The sequence below is a fragment of the Stegostoma tigrinum genome, chromosome 3 (genome assembly GCF_030684315.1).
Source record: "Stegostoma tigrinum isolate sSteTig4 chromosome 3, sSteTig4.hap1, whole genome shotgun sequence".
Taxonomy (NCBI): Eukaryota; Metazoa; Chordata; class Chondrichthyes; order Orectolobiformes; family Stegostomatidae; genus Stegostoma; species Stegostoma tigrinum.
Window position 1 is genome coordinate 132,331,505 of NC_081356.1, and position 25,305 is coordinate 132,356,809.

Below are 25,305 nucleotides of genomic sequence, written 5' to 3' on the forward strand. Positions count from 1 at the left end.
ACACCTATTCATCTGTCCCCTAGCTGATCAATTTCTTTTTTGGGAGGGGAGGGATATGGTCTTAGTCTTCACCTCAGCACTCAACCCAAACTGGATTCTCTGCAGATTATGCAGTAAAAACATTTAACCTGGCGCTGAGCAACTCCCTTATTAACAGTCTCCAACTAGAATTTATAACACACCCTCACCTCATCAGGATGCCTCAAAAGTGCTCTCCAGCCTATGAAGTAGTTATGAAGTGTTGTTATAATGTAGGAAGTTTAGCAGTCAATTTGAGCACAGTAAATTCCCACACATTTCAATAAGACAGTATAATAATCTATTTTAGTGAAGCTATTTGAGGGATAAATATTTACCAGGATTGGGGAGAACTCAGTTGCCCTTTTTGAAAATGTTCAATCTGATTTTCTTACACCTATCTGTGAGAAAAGACAGATTTCAGTCTAATACATCTTCAGAATGACAGCACTGATGACAGTGCAGCACTCCCTCGTGTCATAACAAATTATAATCCCAAAATACTTAAATATGTTGAATGATTAAGTAACTGAAGACAACAAGTCAAAAAATGACTCAATGCAAATTCAACAGCTGTCTGTAACATTTCTGTGTTGATTACACCTATTTCTGACATGAATTGTGGAATGTCGCACATGATGAATGTCAAGGGAACTTAAACAACAAAGCTTCAAACAGAGGGTACCATTCCAAAAACTGAACCATAACCCCCGAGCTACAAAGATAATGAGGGTTTGATTGATATGAATTGAAATAAAGATGTTCTGGGCAAAAGACAAACTTGTGTTTTATGAGATAGCACAGTGTGGAGCTGGAGGAACACAGCAGGCCAGGCAGCATCAGAAAAGCAGGAAAGTTGATGTTTCGGGTTGGGACCCTTCTTCAGAAATGGGGAAGAGGAAGGGAGCTCCGAAATAAATAGGGAGAGGAGGTGAGAGGCTCGGGAAGGTGGTTGGGAAAGTGATAGGTCAGTGCAGGTAGAGAATGGTGGGAATTGGTTAGTAGTGGGGGGACGGATGGATAGGTGGGAGAGTGGATGGACAGGTTGTGTCAGGTCAAGGAGGTGGGGATGAGAGGAAGGGTTGGACATGGGAAGAGGCCAGGGGTGGGGAGATTTTGAAACTGGTAAATCCACACTGAGACCAATGTAGGGTCCCAAGGCAGAATATGAGGTGCTGCTCCTCCAGTTTCCAGGTGGCATCATTGTGACACTGGAGGAGGCCCAAGATGGACATGTCACCCAGGGAGTGGCAGGGGGAGTTAAAATGGTTTGCAATCGGAAGGCGTTGTCATTTGTCACAAACAGGGTGCAGGTGCTCTACAAAATGGTCTCTGAGTCTCCGCTTAGTCTCACCAATGCACAGGAGGCCACATTGGGAGCAGCGGATACAATAGACCACATTGTCGGATGTGCAGGTGAACCTCTGTCTAATGTGGAAGGTTTGTTTAATGCCTTGGATGAAGGTGAGGGGGGAGGTGTAGGGCTGGTATAGCACTTCCTGCAGGTTACAGGGAAAGGTGCTGGGGTTAATGGGGAGTGTGGACCGGACGAGGGAATCATGGAGAGACTAGTCCCTACAAAAGGCAGATAGGGGTGGGGAGGGAAATATCTCTTTGGTTGTGGGATCAGATTGTAGGTAGCAGAAGTGGCAGAGAATGATGTGTTGGATGTGGATGTTGTTGGGGTGATACATGAGGACAAGGAGGATTCTGTCTTTGCTTTTGTTGGGCTGAGGGGGTGTGAGGGAAGAGGTGTGGTCGAGGACGTTTTCGACTACAGAGAGGGGGAAGTTGTGGTCCTTGAAATACGAGGACATCTGGGATGTTCAGGAGTGGAACGCCTCATCTCAGGAGCAGATGCTGCGGAGGCGAAGAAATTAGGAGTAGGGGATCACATTCTTGCAGAAGGATGGGTGAGAGAAGGTGTAGTCTAGGTAGCTGTAGGAGTCGGTGGCCTTGAAATAGATATCAGTTTCAAGGCAGTCACGAGAGATGGAAACAGAGACTCTTCTGCTGTTACACCGTCTCCACCCCCCACCTCTTCCTCCACTACATCCAAGACTGTTTCAGTGCTGCCTCATGCTCCCATGAGGAGCTCGAACAGTTCACCAACTTTACTAAAACCTTCCACCCCAACCTCAAGTTCAACTGGACCATCTCTGATACCTCTCTCCTTCTTGGATCTCTCCGCCTCCGTGCCTGTGGAATTCTCTACCATAGAAAGCGGTTTGAATGTTTTCAAGAGGAGTTAGTTATAGTTCTTAGGGCTGGAGGGTATGTGAAGAATGTAGGAACAGGGGACCGAGTTGGATGATCAATGATCACAATGAAGTACAGAGAAGGCTGAAAGGGGCTAATGTCCTACTCCTGCTTTCTATTTCTATGCTTCTAAGATTGTGCGCCCCTTCATTCTGGATTCTGTCCTCAGTACAAAATAGTTTCATCCAGGGTGACTCTGTTTGTGTCTAAGTCAACACGGTCAGTTCCAGCTGGTGATATTGGGGTTACCAGAACAAGCTGTGCGGGCCTGGACCATGTTGCTGTGGGCTGTGTGTTGTTCCTGAGTGCTGAGGTGATGAATGACCATCAGGTACCTGTAGTTACACACTCTCCAGTTCACATTGTGTTTGGTGAAGCGGCTGCTCGACAGTGCAGGGATACCAGCCGCTTCTGCCAGGATCCCAACGTACGCATCCTCAACGGGAATGGGGCGGACCCAGGCTGCTGCCCTCAGGATTGCAGCAGCTGCATCCAGAGAGAGCACATAGCCCACCCCACTCACGTAGGGAGGGTAGCGCTCTTTCCCGTAGTCCCGCCATGACACGTACCATTTGCTCCAGGGATTCCGGATGACTTCCCGCTTCTCGGGTGCAAACAGAGAGCCAGCGTAAAGGCCCGTCTGGATCGGATTGTCCCGGACCAGAAAGCGAGGCAGCCTGTCTGTGTTTACAAAGCAGTCATCATCAGTTTTGAGGATGTACAAAGGCCGGCAAGTGCTCACCGCCCACTTTAAACCGTGCATGACTTTTAGCGTAAGGTTTCTGTAAGTATCCAGGTAGTTTCCCACTAACACGTCTTGGAACACTTCCTGCTCCGATTGGATTAGGTCGGCTGCCCCTTCTCCCGTGGCCTGGCCAACCAGGAAGACCACTTGCCAAGGGAAGGCACTCTGCTCCCAGCCCAGTGCCCATGTGTTGCGAATAGCATTCCTACGGTCAACATTGGGCTGGGCAGATGTCACAAGGACCAGGAGGACCTGCCCCTTCTGGCAAGGAGGTGGTTCATACCGGCGGCTGTGCAGAGCCTCAAAATCGATCCTGAAGCGCTGGTTGACGACCTCGTCTTCGTCATCCTCGCTCTTCACTTGCTTCAGCAGAGTGCGGGGATCTGACCCACCAGAGACTTCAGTCAGCCCACGGGTCACATGGAAACTTAGCACCAGAAAAGCAGACACCAGGAAGGACGCAAGCACAAGAACTTTAAAGTAGGTTTTTGACCCCATTGCTTCAACACAAACAGTTACAAATGTCTGTACGCACAGAAGAATTATTCACCTCCAGACTGCTCGGGTTAAAGACACGTGAGATCCAGGTTGATTTGTACGGCTTCAGCCACACAGCCAGGTGCAGAAATACACAGGGGTCTAAACATTCCTACCCTCCCCACTCTCTCACAACTGCAGAACATTCCAAAACACATCACAGCCGAAAGGAGGTCAATTCAAATCAAATCTGGAAATGCTGAAATCACAGTGGCCAGCATCTGTGGAGAGAGGGGAAACATAATTAAGTGATTGAATGGATGATCTTTCAGTGAAACTGGAAGAAGTTAGGGACTGAACGGTCTTTATTTTTGAAAGGAAAGCAAGGGTAAAGGGGTGATAGTGCGAGACTTAGTAACAGTGCAGGTCAAAAAAAAAGAGAAGTCCAAAGGAAGGTATAAATGGCTACAACACAGTCAGTGCCTCGTCCCAGAAAGTGGAATTAATGTGAATTGTAGAATATGAAAGCTCTGAATTGCCCAAAATAAAAGACAGCGTTGTTCCTTGAGCTTAAGCTGAACTTCACCACAATAGTGTCAGACAGAGAAACAGTGCAGGTCTGTAGATTCAGAGGAAATTTATGTGCCAAAGCACAGTTGTATGGGGAAGTGAGAAAAAAAAATGGGGAAATAAAACAGGTCAGCAAACTGCCACTTAGTAAAGAATGAGATTCCTCACACTTTCTCCCTCAGTCAGCAAGTTACTGAAGTAGTCCTACCTTTACTGACCTCTGCCTGGCTCAGTGGCATAGATTTTTAAGGGAGCAGGAATGCAAGAGTGAGAGAGAGAAAATAATCAGTGCATTGGGTTAGAATGAAATGGATTGTGCAGCGTTCGACCATCAGTGTAGTGTCTCACTGATTGACAGGGCACATGCATACACAAAACAGTAACTGTAGAAGGGCAGGGGAGAGGGGACTCAGCCAGTCATTGTGAATCAGTTGTCCTGATGGAAGTCAAGGACTTCTGAAACAAATCAAAGATTCGGCCTGCCCTTTCTCTGCTGTTCTTGGTATAAGAAGCAGCAAACACAGATTAAGTGCAATTGTTCTAGCTAGCTACTGTCACACTGACTTCATAAATTTTAGATAATTTAGTATTTGTAGACTCTCCTTATAGCTTAACATAAGAAATAGGGTATTCGGCCCATCGATAAGATTGTGGTTGCTCTGAAAATTGTAATTTCCACAGAGGTATTTCTGCCAGAAATTCACATTCTCCTCAAGCAGTCCCATAACATAAATTAATCTTTGTTTCCTGACCAGGAGTTGAACCCAACCCACAGAGGTGAAAGTACTGATTCTAAACTGTACACCACCAGGGAACGTAAGAACTAGGGACAGGAGTGGACAACTCAGCCTCTCAACCAATCTCATTCTTCCTTAAATTTACACAATGTCCTGGCATCCACTGATCTTTGGGAGAAGTGAATTCTACAGACTCATGACCCTTTGAGACAACTAATTTCTCCTCATCTCTGTTTTAAATCTGCTATCCCTTATCCTAAGATTATAACCTCTCCTTCTGGATTGTCTCGCAAGGTGAAATATCCTCTCTACATCTGCTTTCCCAATCCCCTTCAGCATCTTACAGACCTCGATTAGATCTCCTCTCATTCTTCTAAACTATTCAAGCTCTCTCCATTAAACAAAAGTCCTCACTTCTGGAATTGACCTAGTGAACCTCTTATGAACTGCCTCCAATGCAGATTACATCCCTCCTGAAGTAAGGGATCAAAGGGGAAGTGCAGACTTCAGAAATTATTCTGCTAAGGCTATACTGTGTTCCCTCCAAGGCCAACGTGTCAGGCACAAAGCCAGTACAAGCTCAGGCAGGAGTCTGTGCACTAACTTGTCGCAACCTCAGGAACAACTTATGGGGCTAGTAATATTCATACAGCAGCTTCAGCATAACAAAATACACCAAGGAATCTCTCAGGAGCATTACAGAGGAAAAGAAGATGCTGAGCCACATAGGAGCTGGAGATCAAACCATCAAAAGCCTGGTCGAAGAGGTAGGGAAGGAATTCCAAAGTGTATGGCCGAGCAATTTCTGAGCTGTATGACTCTGTTACTGGGACTGCAATTAACATTGGGTCTCTGTAGAGACTAGAGGACAAACAAGTACAGATATGTTAGTGGGTTGCATGACTGGAAAGTTTGAGATAGAGAAAGTCACAGCAATCTTTCAATATCGAAGTATGGTGTCATGAGGATCTAGGTAGAGAGGCGAGTGTGGGTATAAACGGGGTTTGGTGAGAATTAAGCACAGTATGGGAGTTACCAGGGTGGATTGTCAGAGGGGATGGCAGTGCACTGACTGGTTGAGTGGTGTAGCAGCAAGGGCAGGAGCTGCCACAGAATCTGATAATGTCATGGTCTTAGCGATGGCTTGGGGAGGCTCAATGTGGGGACAAGTCCAACACCAAGGATGCAAATTGGTTCTGTTTCTGGTATTCACTTGTGGGACATGAGGAGTTGCTGGCTAACCAATATTTACAACATTGACAGACTACCTTAAAAGGGGTCCTGAAGAAGGGTCATACCCGAAACGTTGACTGCTCCTTTCCTCTCCAGATGCTGCCTGGCTTGCTGTGTTCTTCCAGCCTCCTGTTTGCCTACCTTAGATTCTAGCATCTGCAGTATTTTCTTGTCTCTACCTTAGAGGAGAACGAGGCACAGGCAGCAAATACTGGCTCAGTCAGTGACAGCCAAGTCGCACCAGTGAATTTAAAAACTACATTTTTCAGGCAGAAATGTGGGATCAATAGCTTGAGAATTCCTTATGCGTGATGAATCTGTTTACCCAGGTCCGGAAACCTGGCTGGAGGCGCACAGATTCAAACATGCGGGCCGGGCAAGATTGCAGTCAATTCACTGGGCAGACAGTGACATGCTCACAGAGTTAACACAAACTCTCAGGCAAACGCTGCTCAGACTTCCCACAAACTCTCAGCAGTCCAGATACAGGCCAGCAGGCTGCATGCTGCTCCCTGTCCATACCCGCACCAAGCCCCAGTACAAACCTCAGCACGGAGGCAGCAGAGGGAAGAGCTGTAAGGGCCTTTCTCACCCTCTCTCTGGTCCCGGTTTCACTTCCCACCAACAAACCAGTCTCTCCAACTCTCCGCTGTCTGACACACCCCTCCCCTGTGATGGACACAGCAAGCTGGCAGGCTCACAGCCAAAAGTGGGAGGAGGCTGTGTGTGAGAAATTGTTACATTCCTGGGAATCTAGGACACTGTTTAACTGGTTCATTTGATCCTGGAGGGAAAGTGAACTGCACTGAATTACTTCAATTTGGGAATTAATTCAATTTAAAATGAACATTACCACAAGAAAAGTTTATTTTAAGAGCTAAGAGGGTCAGAACAAGATTGTTGAGCCTTAATGTTCCTAAGTCTGAAGGGTACTCTTTTACAGTGATACAGTCTACTAGTCTGTGCTTCTTACAGGAATCTAACCTGTTTTATAATGTATTACAGAAATTGCCTTGTTGTTCAGATTAAGTTTTCTTGTGTGAAATGTGAAACATACAAGCATGGCTGCAAACCAAAACACTCTCTGTCTCCAGCTCTAAATTGCTCTTACACAGCAGCTACAAGAGTAGGCCAGAAGCTGGGATTGCTGTGGCAAGTAACTCACCTGCTGACTCCCCGAAAGCTTCTCCACCATCTACAAGGCACAAGTCAGGAGTGTGATGGGATACTCCCCACTTGCCTGGATGGGTACAGCCCCAACAACACTCAAGAAGCTTGACACCATCCAGGACAAAGCAGCCGCTTGATTGGCACCACATCCACAAGGATCCACTCCCCCCACCACCGACACTCAGTAGCAGCAGTGTGTACGATCTACAAGATGCACTGCAGAAATTCACCAAAGATCCTGAGGCATATGACCTCCACCGTCAATAAGCAGAAAGGCATTGCCTTCGAAACCCACAACCACTTGCGGCTAGAAGGACAAGGGCATCAGACATACGGGAACATCACCCCCTGCAAGTTTCCTTCCAAGCCACTCACTATCCTGACTTGAAAATGTATCACTGTTCCTTTGCAGTCACTGGGTTAAAAGCCTGGGAATTGCCTCTCCAGCAGCGTGGGGGATGTCTCTACACCAAATGGACTGCAGTAGTTCAAGAAAGCAGCTCAGCACCATCTTCTCCAAGGTATGGCTGGAGACGCCAACATCCCATGAATGACTTAAATTTCCTGGCACAATCAAGCACAAGGGTTCCTATTCAGATAAAATCTACACCAAGCCCCAGAACAAACCTCAGCACGGAGCCAGCAGAGGGAAGAGCTGTAAGGGCCTTTCTCACCCTCTCTCTGGTCCCGATTTCACTTCCCGCCAACAAACCAGTCTCTCCAACTCTCCGCTGTCTGACACACCCCTCCGCTGTGATGGATACAGCAAGCTGGCAGGCTCACAGCCAAAAGTGGGAGGAGGCTGTGTGTGAGGAATTGTTACATTCCTGGGAATCTAGGACACTGTTTAACTGGTTCATTTGATCCTGGAGGTATAGTGTACTACACTGAATTACCTAATTTGGGACTTAATTCAATTTGAAATGAACATTATTGCACAAGAAGAAGTTTATTTTAAGAATTAAAAGAGTAAAAACAAGTGTGTTAAGCTTAATGTTCTTAAGTCTGAAGGATCCTCCTTTACAGTGATACATTTCTACAGAAATCAGACCCGTTTTCTAACATTAGAGGGGCTGCCTTATTGTTAGGATTAAGTTTGGTTTGTCTGAAATGTACATGGCTGTAAATCACCCAGTGTTAGCCTAAAACGTTCCCCAAAACACTTTCAGCCTCCAGCCCCAAACCCATTCACAGCTCCCACCGTAGCCACGAACCCACACACTGATCCCCCCCACCCCCAGTACCAGAGCCACATACAATCCCCCCTCAAACTCACGCACAGCCCCGAGCACAAACCGACATACACACATCCCAGCAGAAACCCATGCAGAGTCCCCAGCACAAACCCACACACACATCCCAGCAGAAACCCATGCAGAGTCCCCAGCACAAACCCACACTGAGACCCCAGCACAAACCCACACACACATCCCAGCAGAAACCCATGCACAGTCCCCAGCACAAACCCACACTGAGACCCCAGCAGAAACCCACACACACATCCCAGCAGAAACTCACGCACAGCCCCGAGCACAAACCCACACACACATCCCAGCAGAAACCCATGCACAGTCCCCAGCACAAACCCACACTGAGACCCCAGCAGAAACTCACGCACAGCCCCGAGCACAAACCCACACACACATCCCAGCAGAAACCCATGCACAGTCCCCAGCACAAACCCACACTGAGACCCCAACAGAAACCCACACACACATCCCAGCAGAAACCCATGCACAGATCCCAGCACAAACCCACACTGAGACCCCAGCACAAACCCATACACACATCCCAGCAGAAATCCATGCACAGTCCCCAGCACAAACCCACACTGAGACCCCAGCACAAACCCACACACACATCCCAGCAGAAACCCATGCACAGATCCCAGCAGAAACCCACACACACATCCCAGCAGAAACCCATGCAGAGTCCCCAGCACAAACCCACACTGAGACCCCAGCACAAACCCACATTGAGACCCCAGCAGAAACCCATGCACAGTCCCCAGCACAAACCCACACACACATCCCAGCAGAAACCCGCACACACATCCCAGCAGAAACCCATGCACAGCCCCCAGCACAAACCCACACACACATCCCAGCAGAAACCCATGCACAGTCCCCAGCACAAACCCACACTGAGACCCCAGCACAAACCCACACACACATCCCAGCAGAAACCCATGCACAGATCCCAACACAATGTTGTAGAAGAGACCCAGCACAAAATGAATCCCCAACAAGCCTGAAATAAACATACCAGCTCCGCAGCCTCAGCTGAGAGTCAAACACTAACCACAACCACAGGTTCTACCTGCAGGAATCAAATTGCTGTGGCTGAGCTGCTGTTGGTGTCAGTCACTGTGATGAACCACAAGGGCAATTATTCAAAGGACAGCACATCTCAACGTGTGGCCATGCTGTTTAAGAGTACACAGGAACAGAGCAACCATGCAACCTTCTGACGGACAAGCAGAACAAGGCTGGGAGTACAGGTAGAGTATGAGATCTGTGCGTGGGTTTGTGCTAGGGTCTTAGTGTGGGTTTGTACCCTGAGAGAGTGCATTATGCTGTCCAGCTGTATTCAGTTCTAAGGTGTGATGAGGGCGTTGGTTCCTTTGGGGAGTGCAGAGCCAAGTCCACAGAATCTGGGTCGGCTAAACTGTGCAGACTGAAAAAGCAATGATACTAGAGGATTCAATAATTTTTAAAAAATCAGACATGACGCTAGGATTTCATGTTGTTTTCCTGGTGACAGACTCAAGAATATCACCAGAAGGCTAAAAAACGTCTGAGGAGGAACACCACAACCTGCAAGTTTCCCTTCAAGCCACTCACTATCCTGACATGGAAATATGTCGCCGTTCCTTCACTGTCACTGGGTCACTATCCTGGAATTCCCTCCCTCAAGGCATTGTGGGTCTACCGTCAGCACATGGACAGCAGTGGCTCAAGATGGCAGCTCCCCACCACCTTCTCAAGGGGCAACCAGGGACAGGCAATAAATGCTGGGCCCAGCCAGCAACTCCAACGTCCCTTGAGTGAAAATGCAAGAACAAAAACAAAAACAGGTAGCATTACAGGGAGTGTCAATAACCTTAACATCAAACCTCATAACCAGAGGTACAGTGTGGATAATTTTTTAAAATGCATTCAAGAGAATGTTTTCAAACAAGCCCAACAAAGAATCATTTGGGACCTAGTTTTAGCAAATGGATCTGTACAAAAGCCAAGAGGCCCTGAGGCAATACTCACTATCAGTGCCAAAAACACAGGCTAAAAGTGAATTGAGTTTCTTGCATTTAAAAGTCAGAGAGCTATAATCATAGACTCACAGAATGAAGGGAGGATATCTGAAGAAATTAAGCATATGAATCTCAATCCTTGGATTACTTCCAGCACCATGCATGAGTGAGTACAGATATAGGAGGATATAGCAGATGAATGTTTGCAGAGATGGTAAAAGAGACAGTGCTTTAGAGTCCAGAAAACCAGGAGCAGTTCTGGGGGAGGCAGGACCTGTACAGGTCAAACAGGTTACACCTCATATGGATCAGGACCTACATTTTGTCAGGGAGGTTTGCTCGGATTGTTAGTGTGTGTTTAAAGAATACACAATTGTACTGTCGATCTGTTAGAGGTCAATAAAAGAGCAAATATCTAAAATCACTAAAAAGTGCAAGGACAAAAATAAGGAGTTTCAACTACCTTAATATCACCCCTAATGAACTCAATCTCAGAGATACATAGTTTGCAGCTCTCAAACATATCTGGAAGAACTTTCATGGGATAATGCGTCGCAAGCCAGACAGGAAAGGAACTATTCAAGAATGTGGTTTTAAGAAATAAATCTGGGCAGCTGCCAACCCCAATGGGTGTAATCAATAGTCAGTTAGATTTGGAGTTGTTATGGAAACAAACGAGAGTAGAGCAGGATTAAAAGTTTCAAAATGGGGAATTGCCAATCGCTGAGATGTAATTTGGAAAATGTGGACTGGATATGGTGAATTGAAGGTAAATTGACATGGAGTACGTTAGGAAAACAGAGAATGTGAAGAGCTGTTGGCAACTGAAAACAAAATCAAAGAAATCCTGAAGACTTGTTTTTAAAAGTGCATGCAGAACAACAGGCTATCTAAAGAACAGGTTTGTTTAATTAAAAACCAGAATGTAACTTGTGTGTGGAGATGGATATGTGAGCATGCTTCTCAATTAATGCTTCACACAATAGAAAGGAAATGAAAGCAAACATTGCTGTTAAAAAAGGGAACATGAAATATTAAATTGGATTAAGAGTGAGGGAGGAAATCTTTTGTTTATTGCCATCATGAAATGTGAATGTCACTGCCAGAACCAGCATTTAATGCCCATCCATAACTGCCCTTCAGTAAGTGCCAGTGAGCTGCTGCAGTTCTTGAGATGTGGAGATATCCACAAAACCACAAGGGAGGGAATCCCAGGATTGTGACCCAGTGACAGTGAACAAACAGCAATAAATTCCCAAGCCAAGCTTGGAGAACTAGCAGGTGAATTTTTTTGGTAACCTATTTTCCTCATCATTCTGCCCAGAGATGTTATTACACACCTCTGAAACAGATAGGACATGAACCCAGGCTGCCTGACTCAAAGGTAAGACATTACAGCTACACTTCAGACTAAGTTTAATTTTTTTTTTCCTCCCCTCCCCTCCCCTCCCCAGAGTGTTGCAAGACACAACTTGATGCCTTCAACCACCAGAATGACTATGATATTCTTTTTAAATAGTAATCCCCACCCAGGTGAGTAGCCAATTGAGTATTTACTAGCAAAGCCCATTATGGACAATAGCTTGCAGGTGGGGAATCTGTTGCATCAGCACAGTCTTCCTTTTGAGGTAATTATCCACAGACCGCATGACTGCTTCAATTGAACCTGCCTCCAACTCATTCTCAGGCAGTGCCTTCCTGTTGAAGGAGCATTGTGGTTTGCTGTGTTGCATCTTATGCTTGGTACAACTTGTATAATCCAGTTGGTTTGAAGGGGGTTAATTTGGAACTGGGTTGCCTGTTGATAAGAAAATGGGGGTAGCTAGTCTATTTGTTGTTTGTTCTTAAATCAGTTCTACAACCATGTAGCATTGACCTAGCTACTATCTGTTAGGGAGTAATAATAATAATAATAATAATAATGCTGCCTCTTCCCTTGTCTTGACAAAACAATTAGTCTTAAGCTAGTGTGAGATGTTGTCTTGTTATATAATGAATTATTGCTTGTTATACAAATTTGTGCTGTTCTGTGGAAGGTTTATTCACTGTTAATCCTTGACCATGTCCAAGGCCTGGTGAGTAGTCTTGGATGAAAAATAGCTGACAGCATATCTACCAGAAGGGGCTTTTAGCAGAAACAGGAGCTGGCTGAGGGTATCTCTTATAAGCATGCACACTGCTGACTGCCCTTGCCTGAAACATTAATGGTGTTTGAAGGAAGTATTTGGCATTGGAGTCCATTTCATGAACTCAAGATGTCCCAAAATGCTTTTTTTAAAAAAAATGCATTCACAGGATGAGGGTGAGGCTGGCCAGGCAGCATTTATTACCTATGTCTAATTGTCTCTTCCCCCACCCCTACCCAGAGGGTAGTTCAGAGGCAACCACGTTGCTGTGGGTCTGGAGTCACATGTAGGCCAGACCAGGTAAGGATGGCAGTGATAATGGGAACTGCAGATGCTGGAGAATCCAAGATAATAAAACGTGAGGCTGGATGAACACAGCAGGCCCAGCAGCATCTCAGGAGCACAAAAGCTGATGTTTCAGGCCTAGACCCTTCATCAGAGAGGGGGAGGGGGTGAGGGTTCTGGAATAAATAGGGAGAGAGGGGGAGGCGGACCGAAGATGGAGAGAAAAGAAGATAGTCGGGGAGGGGATAGGTCAGTGCAGGGAAGATGGACAGGTCAAGGAGGTGGGATGAGGTTAGTAGGTAGGAGATGGAGGTGGAGCTTGGGGTGGGAGGAAGGGATGGGTGAGAGGAAGAACAGGTTAGGGAAGCAGAGACAGTTTGGACTGGTTTTGGGATGCAGTGGGTGGAGGGGAAGAGCTGGGCTGGTTGTGTGGTGCAATGGGGGGAGGGGACGAACTGGGCTGGTTTTGGGATGCGGTGGGGAAAGGAGAGATTTTGAAGCTGGTGAAGTCTACATTGATACCATTGGGCTGCAGGGTTCCCAAGCGGAATATGAGTTGCTGTTCCTGCAACCTTCGGGTGGCATCATTGTGGCACTGCAGGAGGCCCGTGATGGACATGTCATTTAAAGAATTTGGGGGGGGGTGAGTGGAAATGGTTTGCGACTGGGAGGTGCAGTTGTTTATTGTGAACCGAGCGGAGGTGTTCTGCAAAGTGGTCCCCAAGCCTCCGCTTGGTTTCCTCAATGTAGAGGAAGCCACACCGGGTACAGTGGATGCAGTGTACCACATTGGCAGATATGCAGGTGAACCTCTGCTTGATGTGTAATGTCATCTTGGGGCCTGGGTTAGGGGTGAGGGAGGAGGTGTGGGGGCAAGTGTAGCATTTCCTGCAGTTGCAGCGGAAGGATGGCAGTTTCTCTTCCCTAAAGGGCATTAGAAGTGTGATGACTGTTGTAATGTAGAAAGTGAAGCAGTCAATTTGCACACAGCAAGTTCCCACAAATGATAATGAGCTACTTCTTGTAATATTGATGGAGTGGTAAGTGATTCACCAGGGAGGAAAACCCCTACATCCCAGCTGTTTCTCTTCAAAATAGTGCTGTGGGAATCTTTAACATCCAACTCTCAGCATGGTTGTGGCTTTGGTTCAATGTTTAATCTGAGGTATGGCTCCTCCATACCTGCTGATAGTCATACAGATAGAGGTTAAAAACCTACTAACCAGTTTGTTAATGTGCCCTATACCTATGCCCATGCAATCAGAAGATTCACAAAATTTAATGTTATTTCTCATGTATCACCTGTGGAGTAGGTTTTTTTTAAAATTTGTACTTATCTAGTGACTTTCACACTAAGTCTTTGTGCTTTAGAAACTCACTATATAAAATACAAAAACTTTTTCTTTAAAGGGCAGTTAGGGAAGAGCAATAAATGCTGGCCCAGTCAGTAATGCTCGTATCCAATGAGTGAATGTTAAGAAAAGGTGTACATACTTGCAGGACTCTGAGAAGAACTTCCCCACTCTTTGAAGAGTGGCATGAGATTTTCTTATGTCCCCCAGACCAGAGCTCAGTGTCAGTTTCAGCCTGCCCAATTCAACATTGCAGCACTGATGTGCCAGATAAAACCAACATACTGTAAGATAATAAAATGTGAGGCTGGATGAACACAGCAGGCCAAGCAGCATCTCAGGAGCACAAAAGCTGACGTTTCGGGCCTAGACCATACTGTAAGATACTACTACTTCTTGAAAAAAGTTACATCAGGCTCAAAGCATTAACTCTTTCTCTCTCTCTGCAGAAACTGCTAGGCCTGTAGAGTTTTTCTGACAATTTACTTGTATTACTAAAGTGCCAGGTTTGGATGATGCACAAAGTTTTCTAAACTGGGGCCTGAACACAGTGTCAAGAAATCAGAAAGTAGTGCACTCCCAACCCCAGCACAGGGTGGCAGTGATGCAGTATTAGTAATGTCACCAGACTCATCATCCCAGCGGTATGGTTTACACCATTGGCTGAATTTAAATTTAGATTGGGAAGTTGATGGCCTATTGGCATGATCACTAGACTATTAATCCAGAAATTTAGCTAATGTTCTCGGGACCCAGGTTCAAATCTCACCATGACAGATTGTGGGGTTTGAATTCACAAAAGAATCTGGAATTAGGGGGTCTAGTGGTGACCATGAAACCATTGTCAATTGTTAGAAAAATCTATTTGGTTTAATTATGCCCTTTCGGGATAGAAATCTGTCATCCTTACTCAGTCTGGCCTATGCATCATTCCAGACCCACAACAATGTGGTTAATGCTTAACTGCCCTCTGGGCAGCTAGGGATGGGTAATAAATGCTGGCGTGGTCAGAGATGCCCACATCCCATGACTGAATAAAGAAAAATAACACTTCTGGAATTGAAAGCTTGTCTTAGCAATGATGCCATGAAACTATCATTGATTATCATAAAGACACATCTGGGTCACTAATGCTGGAGAATCCAAGATAACAGAGTGTGGGGCTGGATGAACACAGCGGGACAAGCAGCATCTGGAGGGTCTGGGCTCGAAACGTCAGCTTTTGTGCTCCTAAGATGCTGCTCGGCCTGCTGTGTTCATCCAGCTCTACACTGTTATTCTGGATCGCTAATGTCCTTTTGGGAGGGAAATCTGTTGTCCTTACCTGCTCTGACCTACATGTGACTCCAGACCCATTGCAATTTAGTTGAACTGTGGAAAGTCTAAGACCAGACGGCAGTAAATCTGCAGAATATTTTACAGAGAGCTGTTGAGGCTGAGTCAGTAAGTACATTCAAATCTGAGATTGATTCCCATCCTGATTAAAAATCTAAGGTTACAGAGAAAAGGCAGAAAAATGGAGTTGAAGGTTACCAGATCAGCCATGATCTCATTAAAAAGCAAAGGAGCAAAGTAGATGGGCTGAATGGTCTAGTGATGTTATGGACTCTTACTGTCTGCAACTGCCCAGAAGGCCACTCACTAAGGTTAATTCAGGATGGGCAATAAATGCTAGCCTTAGTAATGCTCACTTCCTATCAAAAATTCAGTTGGGTGCAGCACATGAGCTATATAGGAATGTCATTGTTGTAAAGAAAGCAGTTAGATGTTTAAATGGATTAAGAGTAATAATTAGAAAGCAATATAGATGGAGAAAAAATAGTCCATATCTCTCAAAACATATTGGATTCTTTAAGGATTTGAAAGACTTAATGGAAAAGTTAGTGTTTGGTTTCATATGCCTTGAATTTCAGGAAGCATTCGATACAACATCTCACTTGAGAAGCATGGCTCCTGGAATAAAGAGGAGTCTTACAAATTAGACAATGAATAGGTTAAACAATGGGAAGCGAAGGGCAGTGATCGATGGTACTTGTTCTAATTGGGCAGCTGTGCCTCGAGCAAGCTTTTCTGGTGCAGCGAATAATTGTACGGGTAACCTCACGAAAAATGGCCCTCAGGAAATTTGAGGGGAAAAAGGTTTCAGGGACTTGCATATAATTTACAGGCCAGTCAGCCCAACAGTTCCATACAGCTCATGCTCCATACTGGTGTCGTCCCACTTCTCTTCTAACCCTGGGAGGATATATTTCTGTACACCTAGTGTTGAACAGTGCAGCTCCAACAAGACTCAAAAAGGTTGACACCATCCAGGACAAAGCAGTCTGCTTGACTGGCACTCCACCATGCATTCACTCCCTCCACCATTGATGCTCAGTAGCAGCAGTGTGTACCATCCACAAAATGCACTGCAGAAACTGACCAATGATCCTTAGACAGCTCCTTCCAAATCTATGACCACTTCTGTCTAGAAGGACAAGGGCAACAGATACTTAGGAACACCACTAATTGCAAATTCCCCTCCAAGCAATGTATCTTCTTGACTTAGAAACATCTTGTCGTTCCTTCCGTGTCCCTTCAGGGTCAAAATCCCAGAATTCCCTCCCCTCATGGCACTCTGGATCAACCTACAGCACATGGGCTGTAGCAGTTCAGCTCATCACCATCTTCTTAAGGGGCAACTAGGGATGGGCAATAAATGCTGGTCTAGTCAGCTATGCCCACCTTCCGCAAGAGAATTTAAAAAGAAGCTCTATCTTCCCACTTAGCTTACTTGCCCTAAGATGCCTACACTCTGCCTCAACTAAACCCACTTAATTCTTTATGCTTCATTCATGGGATGTGGAGTTGCTAGCCAGGACAGCATTCATTGGCCATCCCAACTTGTCCTACGTTCTCCTTAAAATGGCACTGCACACATCTCCTAAAATTTAAAAGAAACAGTGGAGTGAAAGAGATATACAAGACTATACCTTATTGAGATAAGGCAGACCAGAGAACACTTGTTCCTTTTAGCAGATGCTTCAAGGAATAGAGGACCCTAATTTAATCCTTTTATACAGAGATGCTGTTGGGCGTGAGGGGAGAAGGTGAAGAGTATTTTTTTTTAATTTAGTGAGCGGTAATGACCTAGAGCCCACAGCCAAGGATGATGGTGCGAGCAGATCTGATGAATGTTTGAAAAAGGAAATTGTATATTTACTGAGGTCTTCTAGAGCCAAGGAGGTATAGCCAGAGAATGGACTGAATGGATTTCTCTGCAGAGAGGTGGTATAGATTCGCTGGGCCGAATGGCCACATTGTGCACTTAATGACTATGTCCTCAGAACAGATGTGAATGCACTGGAGAGAGTGCGGAAGTGATTGATTCCAAGCATGAGGAACATCAGTGATGGGGATAGATTGAGAAGCTGTGACTGTTCTCCTTGCAGGGAAGAAGACTGGGAGGATCAAACACAAAGTTGCTGGAAAATCTCAGCAGGTCTGGCAGCATCTGTAAAGGAAAAAACAGAGTTAGCGTTTCAAGGAGGTTTGTTCGAGATTTCAAAATCATGAGTGGGGTTGGGTAAAGTTGATAGGGAGACACTGGCCCTGCTTGGCAATGGAATAAGAATGAGAGGGCATGGAATTAAAGTGATGTGCAAAAGAAACAAAAGTGATGTGAGAGAAACTCAGTGAGTAGGTTAGGAGGTGGAATGCTCTGCCTGAACCTGCAGGATAGAATCAGGCTCAATCGAAGCATTCATAAGAGCATTGGATGATTATTTGGATAGAAATGGTGTACAGGGGTCTGGGGAGATGGCAGGAGACTGGCAGTGGGTAATGGTGCTCATTTGAAGAGCTAGTGCAGGCACGATGGACCACATTCCTTTTTAATCATTGACAGGATTTGGTGTTGTCGGCTGAGCCAGCATTCCTCCTTCTCCCAGAGGGCACTTAAAAGTCAACCATGTTGCTGTGGGTCTGGAGTCACCTGTAGGCCAGACCAGGTAAGGACAGCAGTTTTCTTCCCTAAACTATATGAGTGAACCAGATGGGTTTCTCCGATTACAGTTTCGGGGTCATCAGTTAATAATTCATTGAATTCAAATTCCACCATCTGTCAGGGCAGGATTCAAACCCAGGCCCCCAGAACGTTATCTGGGTCTCTGAATTCATAGTTTAGCAATAACACCACTAAGCCATCACCTGCCCAGAATTGGAGATAATGGGAACTGCAGATGCTGGAGAATTCCAAGATAATAAAATGTGAGGCTGGATGAACACAGCAGGCCAAGCAGCATCTCAGGAGCACAAAAGCTGACGTTTCCGGCCTAGACCCTAGCTGTGTTCGTCCAGCCTCACATTTTATTAACCTGCCCAGAATTGTTCTGGTCAAGGGTCACTGGACTTGAAATGACAACTGTTTTTCTCTCCACGGAAGCTACCAGGCCTGCTGAGTTTCTCCAGCAATTTCTGGGGTTTTTTTGTTTCAAATCTCCAGCATATTCACTCTTTGTGTTTGTTCTAGATATGCTGGTGTTGCTTTTCTTAGAGCAGAGCAGACTAAAGGGGGATCTGACTGAGATATATAAAGTGCTGAGGAGCATAGACAGGGTAGACTGGGCTGACAGCATCAGTGCTGCATCCCGGACCCAGACCGAGCTGGAGCAGTCCGTCGACTTCGCTAACAACTTCCACCCCACCCTTAAATTCACTTGGTCTAGCTCAGACAGCCCCCTCCCCTTTCTTGGCCTCTCTGTTTCCATTTCTGGCAACAGTTTACAGACCAACATTTACTATAAACCCACAGACCCCCACAGTTACCTAGACCGGACCTCCTCCCACCCTGTCCTGCAAAAACTCCATCCTGTTTTCCCAACTCCTCTGTCTCCATTGAATCTGTTCTGACGAGGAGACATTTCACTCCCAAGCATCCCAGATGTCTGCCTTTTTCAAACAATGCTCTTTTCCCCCATCTGTCATCCAGACAGCCCTCCGTTGCATCCCCCCATTCCCCACTCCACAGCTGTTAACCTCTTCGCCCCCTCCATACATCATAAAGATAGGGCCTCCCTTGTCCTCACTTCCACCCCACCAGCCCCTACATCCACCGTATCATCCGCAAACACGTCTGCCAACTCCAATCAGACCCCACCACCTGGAATGTCTTCCACTCCCCACCCCTTTCTCCCTTCTGCAAGGATCATTCCCTTCGCCACACCTTAGTACCACACTCCCCACCAACCACTCCAACATACCTGGTACCTTCCCCTGTAACTAAAAGATGCAACACCTACCCATACACACTTCCCTCACCTCTATCCAAGGCCCTAAACAGCCCTTTTGAGTGAAACGGAGCTTCACCTGCACCCCCTCCAACCTAGCCGTTTGCATCTGATGCTCCCGATGTGGTCTTCTCTATGTCGGTGAGACCAAACATAGTCTAGGTGATCATTTTGTCAAGCATCACCACCAGCCTGTAACGGCCAACCTAATCTCCCGGTCACTACCCATTCCACCTTCTGGCCCTCCCTTCCGGCCAACAACTGAATTCATCCCTCCCATTGACCAACCAGGCCGTACCTACCACCAGTGTCCACCATTCCACCTCCACCTGTACCCTTCCTCTTTATCTACAGCTCTCCCCCACCCTCACACCCAGCTCTGAAGAAGGGTAATACCCAAAACTTTCCTCCAGATGCTGCCTGGCCTCTGTGCTCTTCCAGCCTCCTGTCTACCTTAGATTCCAGCATTTGCAATCTTTTTTTGTCTGTAGGTTGGGGAAGGATGTTTACCGTTTGCAGAAGGGTCAGTACCCAGCTAACACAGTTTTAAGGTACGGGGCAGGCAGCTTTGAGGGGATTTGAAGAAAAGAAAGTCGTGGAGGCGAGAATCCTCAAAAGACATCAAAGTACTATTTAGATGAGCACTTGAAATGTCATAGTATATAAGGCAAATCCCACCTGCTCAGTCGTGTGCAATAACACCTCTGAACAGGTTGCTTTAAAAAAAATAAGACCAGGAGTCAAGTGCAGTTCAAGATCCTCCATAGTGGTGTGGTTAATATTTATCCCTCAACCAGCATCACCAAAAGCAGATTAGAACATTATGCTATTAGCACATTGCTGCTTGGGGGAGTTCGAATGTAAATTACCTTCCTTATTTTCTAATTACAGCCACGACTGGACTTCTAAAAAATTCTAAATTGGCTGGCAAAGTGCTTTAGAGCCATCTGATGGCACTAAAAAGTGTTTATATGCAAGCCTTTCTTTTATATTTTTGACAAGAAATGCGACCTACAATTGTCTTTCAGTTTGCAGATTGGAACCAGCATAAAAAAGATGTGAAGCTGTTATTGCGTCTACCTATCTACCTGCACACGGACTGCAGTGGTTCGAGAAGGCAGCTCACCACCACTTTCTGAAGGACGACTAGGGATGGAGAAGAAATACTGGCCCAGCCAGCAAATTGCGTATTCCACGAGTGGATGAGAAAAACAAATTAGAGCAGCGGCCTCCAACCTTTCAAAGCAGGTGGTCACATTTTGAATTTAAGAGCACCTCAGGATGCACCCAAAACAAAACATAGAATTATGAAACATAGAGATAGTAAGAACTGCTGATGCTATAGTCAGAAATAACACGGTGTGGAGCTGGAGGAGCACAGCAGGCCAGGCAGCGTCAGAGGAGGAGGAGGAAAGTTGATGTTTGGGGTCAGGACCCTTCTTCAGAAAAAGGGTCCCAACCCGAAATGTAAACTTCCCTGCTCCTCTGATGCTGCCTGGCCTGCTGTGCTCCTCCAGCTCTACACTATGTTATCTCAACAGTAAAATAAACTGTTAATTCTATGTAATGTAAATCCAAAGCCAAATTTATATCATTTTTCATTCTTTCCTCTACGCACTAATTCTCAGTGTGATACTTCAGAGTGCAGAGCACCTTGAAGTCCGGTTTGTAGTTTGAGGCAGCTAGTCATTTACAATCCATCAAATGTGTATCTCTTCAGGTGAGTGTGATACTTGAACTTGATTAGCTGCATTTGTGAGAACACATTCTCACTGGCATAACAAAGTGTGACGCTGGATGAACACAGCAGGCCAATCATCATCTTAGGAGCAAAAAAGCTGACGTTTCAGGCCTAGACCCTTCATCAGAGAGGGGCATGGGGAGAGGGTTCTGGAATAAATAGGGGGAGAGGGGGAGGTGGACCAAAGATGGATAGAGGACAAGATAGGTGGAGAGGAGAGTATGTATGTAGTGTCCATATCAAGCAGATGTTCACCTGCACATCTGCCAATGTGGTATACTGCATCCACTGTACCCGTTGTGGCTTCCTCTACATTGGAGAAACCAAGCAGAGGCTTGGGGACTGCTTTGCAGAACACCTCCGCTCGGTTCACAATAAACAACTGCACCTCTCAGTCACGAACCATTTTAACTCCCCCTCCCATTCCTCAGACAACATGTCCATCCTGGGCCTCCTGCAGTACCATAATGATGCCACCCGAAGGTTGCAGGAACAGCAACTCATATTCCGCTTGGGAACTCTGCAGCCCAATGGTACCAATGTGGACTTCACGAGCTTCAAAATCTCCCCCGCCCCCCACTGCGTCCCAAAGCCAGCCCAGGCCTACCCGTCCCCCCCCCCACTGCATCCCAAAACCAGCCCAGCTCGTCCCCACCTCCCTAATCTGTTCTTCCTCTCACCTATCCCCTCCTTCCTCCTCAAGCTGCACCTCCATTCCCTACCTACTAACCTCATCCCGCCTCCTTGACCTGTCCTTCCTCCCCGGACTGACCTATCCCCTCCCTACCTCCCCACCTATATTCTCCTCTCCACCTATCTTCTCCTCTATCCATCTTCACTCCGCCTCCCCCTCTCTACCTATTTACTTCAGAACCTTCTGCCCATCCCCCTCTCTGAAGGGTCTAGGCCCGAATTGTCAGCTTTTGTGCTCCTAAGATGCTGCTTGGCCTGCTGTGTTCATCCAGCTTCACACTTTGTTTTCTTGGATTCTACAGCATCTGCAGTTCCCATTATCCTTTTTCGATGGCATATGCGAGACCAAAGTCAGCTTTCACTTTTAAAACAGTGTAAATATTTTTCTCTGTTTCTGAGTCCTCAAAAGCCAGTGTCCATTGATCTCGTTTTCAGCTCAATATCATTTTGCAAAGTAACTATCTCCGTATCAGCTCCGCTGTTTTATCAATCAAACAGCTCATGGAATTTTATTTGCAACCCTATTGAATGAATGGATTTGAGACAAATATGGCAATTTATTCCAGCACAACTAAATCCTAAAATCTGAAATGCAACCAAGAAGTGCTGGACCAACTTAGCAGGTCTGGCAGCCTCTGTGAAGAGAAAAGCAGAATTAATGTTTCAAATCCAGTATGACTGAATGGATTCATCAGACTGAAGTGAGAAGCCTTCACAGTTTTTCAGGTCCTGCTGTAGCTGCCAAAAGATATCTTCAGACAAAGATTCCAATGCAAATTGCTATTGTCGAACTATCAGGTAACACGTTCTGGATTCTTGTTGTTATTTCTTTTTTGCTTAAAATCTTTGAATAAAGAGTCAGAGGTGACAGTCATTACTTCTTTAAATTACATTGCCATTTAGGATCATTCCCATATTTTGCCAGAAGGTAGCAAATACAAATTCATGCTCCAATTCAGGCCTTACCTTTTGCGAACAAAAACGGAAAGTGCTTTGAGTCAGAGATGATGGGAACTGCAGACGCTGGAGAATCCGAGTTAACAAAGTGTGTAGCTGGATGAACACAGCAGGCCAAGCAGCGTTTTAGGAGCACAAAAGCTGACGTTTCGGGCCCAGACCTTTCATCAGAAAAGGGGGATGGGGAGAGGGTCCAGAAATAAATAGAGAGAGGGGAAGGCAGACTGAAGATGGATAGAGAAGATAGGTGGAAAGGAGTGTATAGGTGGGGAGGTAGGGTGGGGATAGGTCAGTCCGGGGAGGATGGACAGGTCAATTGGGGGGATGAGGTTAGTAAGTAGGAAATGGAGGTGCGGCTTGAGGTGGGAGGAGGGGATAGGTAAGAGGAAGAACAGGCTAGGGAGGCGGGGACGAGCTGGGCTGGTTTTGGGATGCAGTGAAATCCAGTGGTTTGGAAAAGTGTTATATGCAAGTTCTTCATTTTTATTTTTGACGGTAAATGTGACCTACAACTGTAAAAAGCTCAGCAGGTCTGGTAGTATCTGTGGAGAGAAATCAGGGTTAACATTTTGGCTCAAGTGATCCTTCCTCAGAACTGACGGTAGCTCGGTAAATGTCAGTTTATATGCAGAAGATAGGGTGCGGGTGTGGAGGTAGGAATAAATGATAGGGGCGGATAGAACCCAAAGAGAGAGAAGAACAGTTAGACAGTTAAAGGAGTGAGAAATGATCTGGCTTTCAGGGTGAATAGCTATTAATGAGGATTGTTAATGGCTAACAACAGGTGGTGTGTAATAGCGGATTGTGTGATAAGAAGGCCTGGTGTGTGGGGATTGGGGGTAAAGATGTGCGAGAGCTCAAGCCCTAAAGTTATTGAGTCCAGAAAGCTGCAGGGTCCCCAAGAGGAAAATGAGACTGCTGTTCTTCCAGCTTGTGCTGGAGCATAGCAACAAGCCTGAGGCAGAGACATTGGCCAGGGAACATGATGATGTGTTGAAGTGGCAGGCAACTGGAAGCTCAGGGTCTTTTGCTTTTGCTGCTGGTTCACAAAAGAAAACTATTGAGCTTTTAAAACTTCTTTCAGCTTGTCAAAGTTCTTTGTCCAAAGCATGTTATCCCAGGGGAAACTATCCTTGAATTCACTGTGTAGTTGTGATGTCATTCCAAATTCCCCTTTTTACTTACCAATATTCTTTCATGGCATATAAGACAAATGCTTTTAATTTTTGTAGTTGTGAATAGAAATTCATGTTCCCACTCCTGTGGAAGTTGTATATCTTTTGAATTATATTTTCATTGGTTCAGGTAGCTTCACCATGATGTCACTCTGCCACTAGTCATACCACCGATAGGTCCCTGAAATATCTGGAGTGTTGCTGCTGATGGAGGTCACGTCTGCAGTTGCAATTTGTTTCTGGGGCCCCTGGTCAGATGCAGATGTGGGCCACAGCAGCATTCCCTGTAATCTTTCCTCCTCCTGTATGGACCCATTCGACAAGCAGCTGAAGATTAAAAAAAAAAGATTGGTCTAAAGGAAACAGGACTGACTGAGCTGTTCTTCCAGACAGCGTACATGGATGTGATGGGCTGAATGGCCTCTAATGTCTCTAGTACTGTGACATGCTAGCATCACACATCAGATTCCAGTGTCTTTCTTGTTCATTTTATTTTCATTGTTATGATCAAACTTACATAATCTTCATTATTTGTCCATCTAGATCGAACCGAAATTGATACAACAAGCTGACTAAGCCTGTTACGAGCATGCACTTCCTTCTAGCTCGCAGTTTCTGGAAGCTGAAGTCATGCAGCAATATGATGATTGACATGTATGCAACAAGGAACAGGGATAGACAGTGAGATCAACTGTCAGAGACTCCGTGATGAACTAGTCCATCATTACTTGTGTGCTAGAGACCTATGAATCGGAGTGTCCTCTCGACAGAACCACAAACGTGAAATTGAGTGTGACAAATTATGGGTTCTTTGAGAGATGAACAAGCAGGATGGACAAAGGGATATCAGTAGATGTAATGTATTTGGATTTCTAAAAGGCATTCAGTAAGACAGCACACGAGAGATTAATTCTACATGGTCTGAAGAGAGAGTTAGCAAATGAAAACAAAGTCAGGATAAATCAATCATATTCACATGGGCAAACTTGTGAAATGTCACAGATATCTGTGCTACAACGTCGGCTATTTATGCGTTATATTAATGACTTGGATAAAGTGATTGACTTAGATAGGTAGAAAGGCAAGTTGCAAGAAGGATACAGAGTCTGCAAGGGATATAGATAAGTTAGGTGAATGGACAAAAAATTGGCAGTTGGGTAAATGCAAGGTTGCCCATTTTGTTCGGAAAAGCAGTAAAGCAGAATATTACTTAAATGGAATACATCTGCTGATCACTATGGTACAGAGGG

The 25,305-nt window shown here is 45.7% G+C and overlaps 1 protein-coding gene across 8 annotated transcripts in view; it reads right to left on the reverse strand.

Annotated features, from left to right (window-relative positions):
- LOC125451350 (beta-1,3-galactosyltransferase 4-like) overlaps positions 1 to 11,031 on the reverse strand; it is a 63,727-nt gene extending 52,696 nt beyond the window's left edge. For 4 of the 8 annotated variants that reach the window (XR_009445619.1, XR_009445620.1, XM_048528380.2 and 1 more), the window contains exons 1-2: positions 6,585 to 6,731; positions 2,847 to 3,780 (exon numbers count right to left, since the gene is read on the reverse strand). Coding sequence is in view for 6 of the 8 variants with exons in the window: in XM_048528380.2 (XP_048384337.2) it covers positions 2,847 to 3,520 (674 nt within the window). In the remaining 2 variants the exon portion in view is untranslated. Of the gene's footprint in view, positions 1 to 2,846; positions 3,781 to 6,074; positions 6,376 to 6,584; positions 6,732 to 7,836; positions 8,042 to 10,922 lie in introns of those variants that run through there. The other 4 variants (XM_059644922.1, XM_059644920.1, XM_059644919.1 and 1 more) reach the window with 4 other exon arrangements.
- Between the last annotated feature and the right edge of the window lie 14,274 nt (positions 11,032 to 25,305).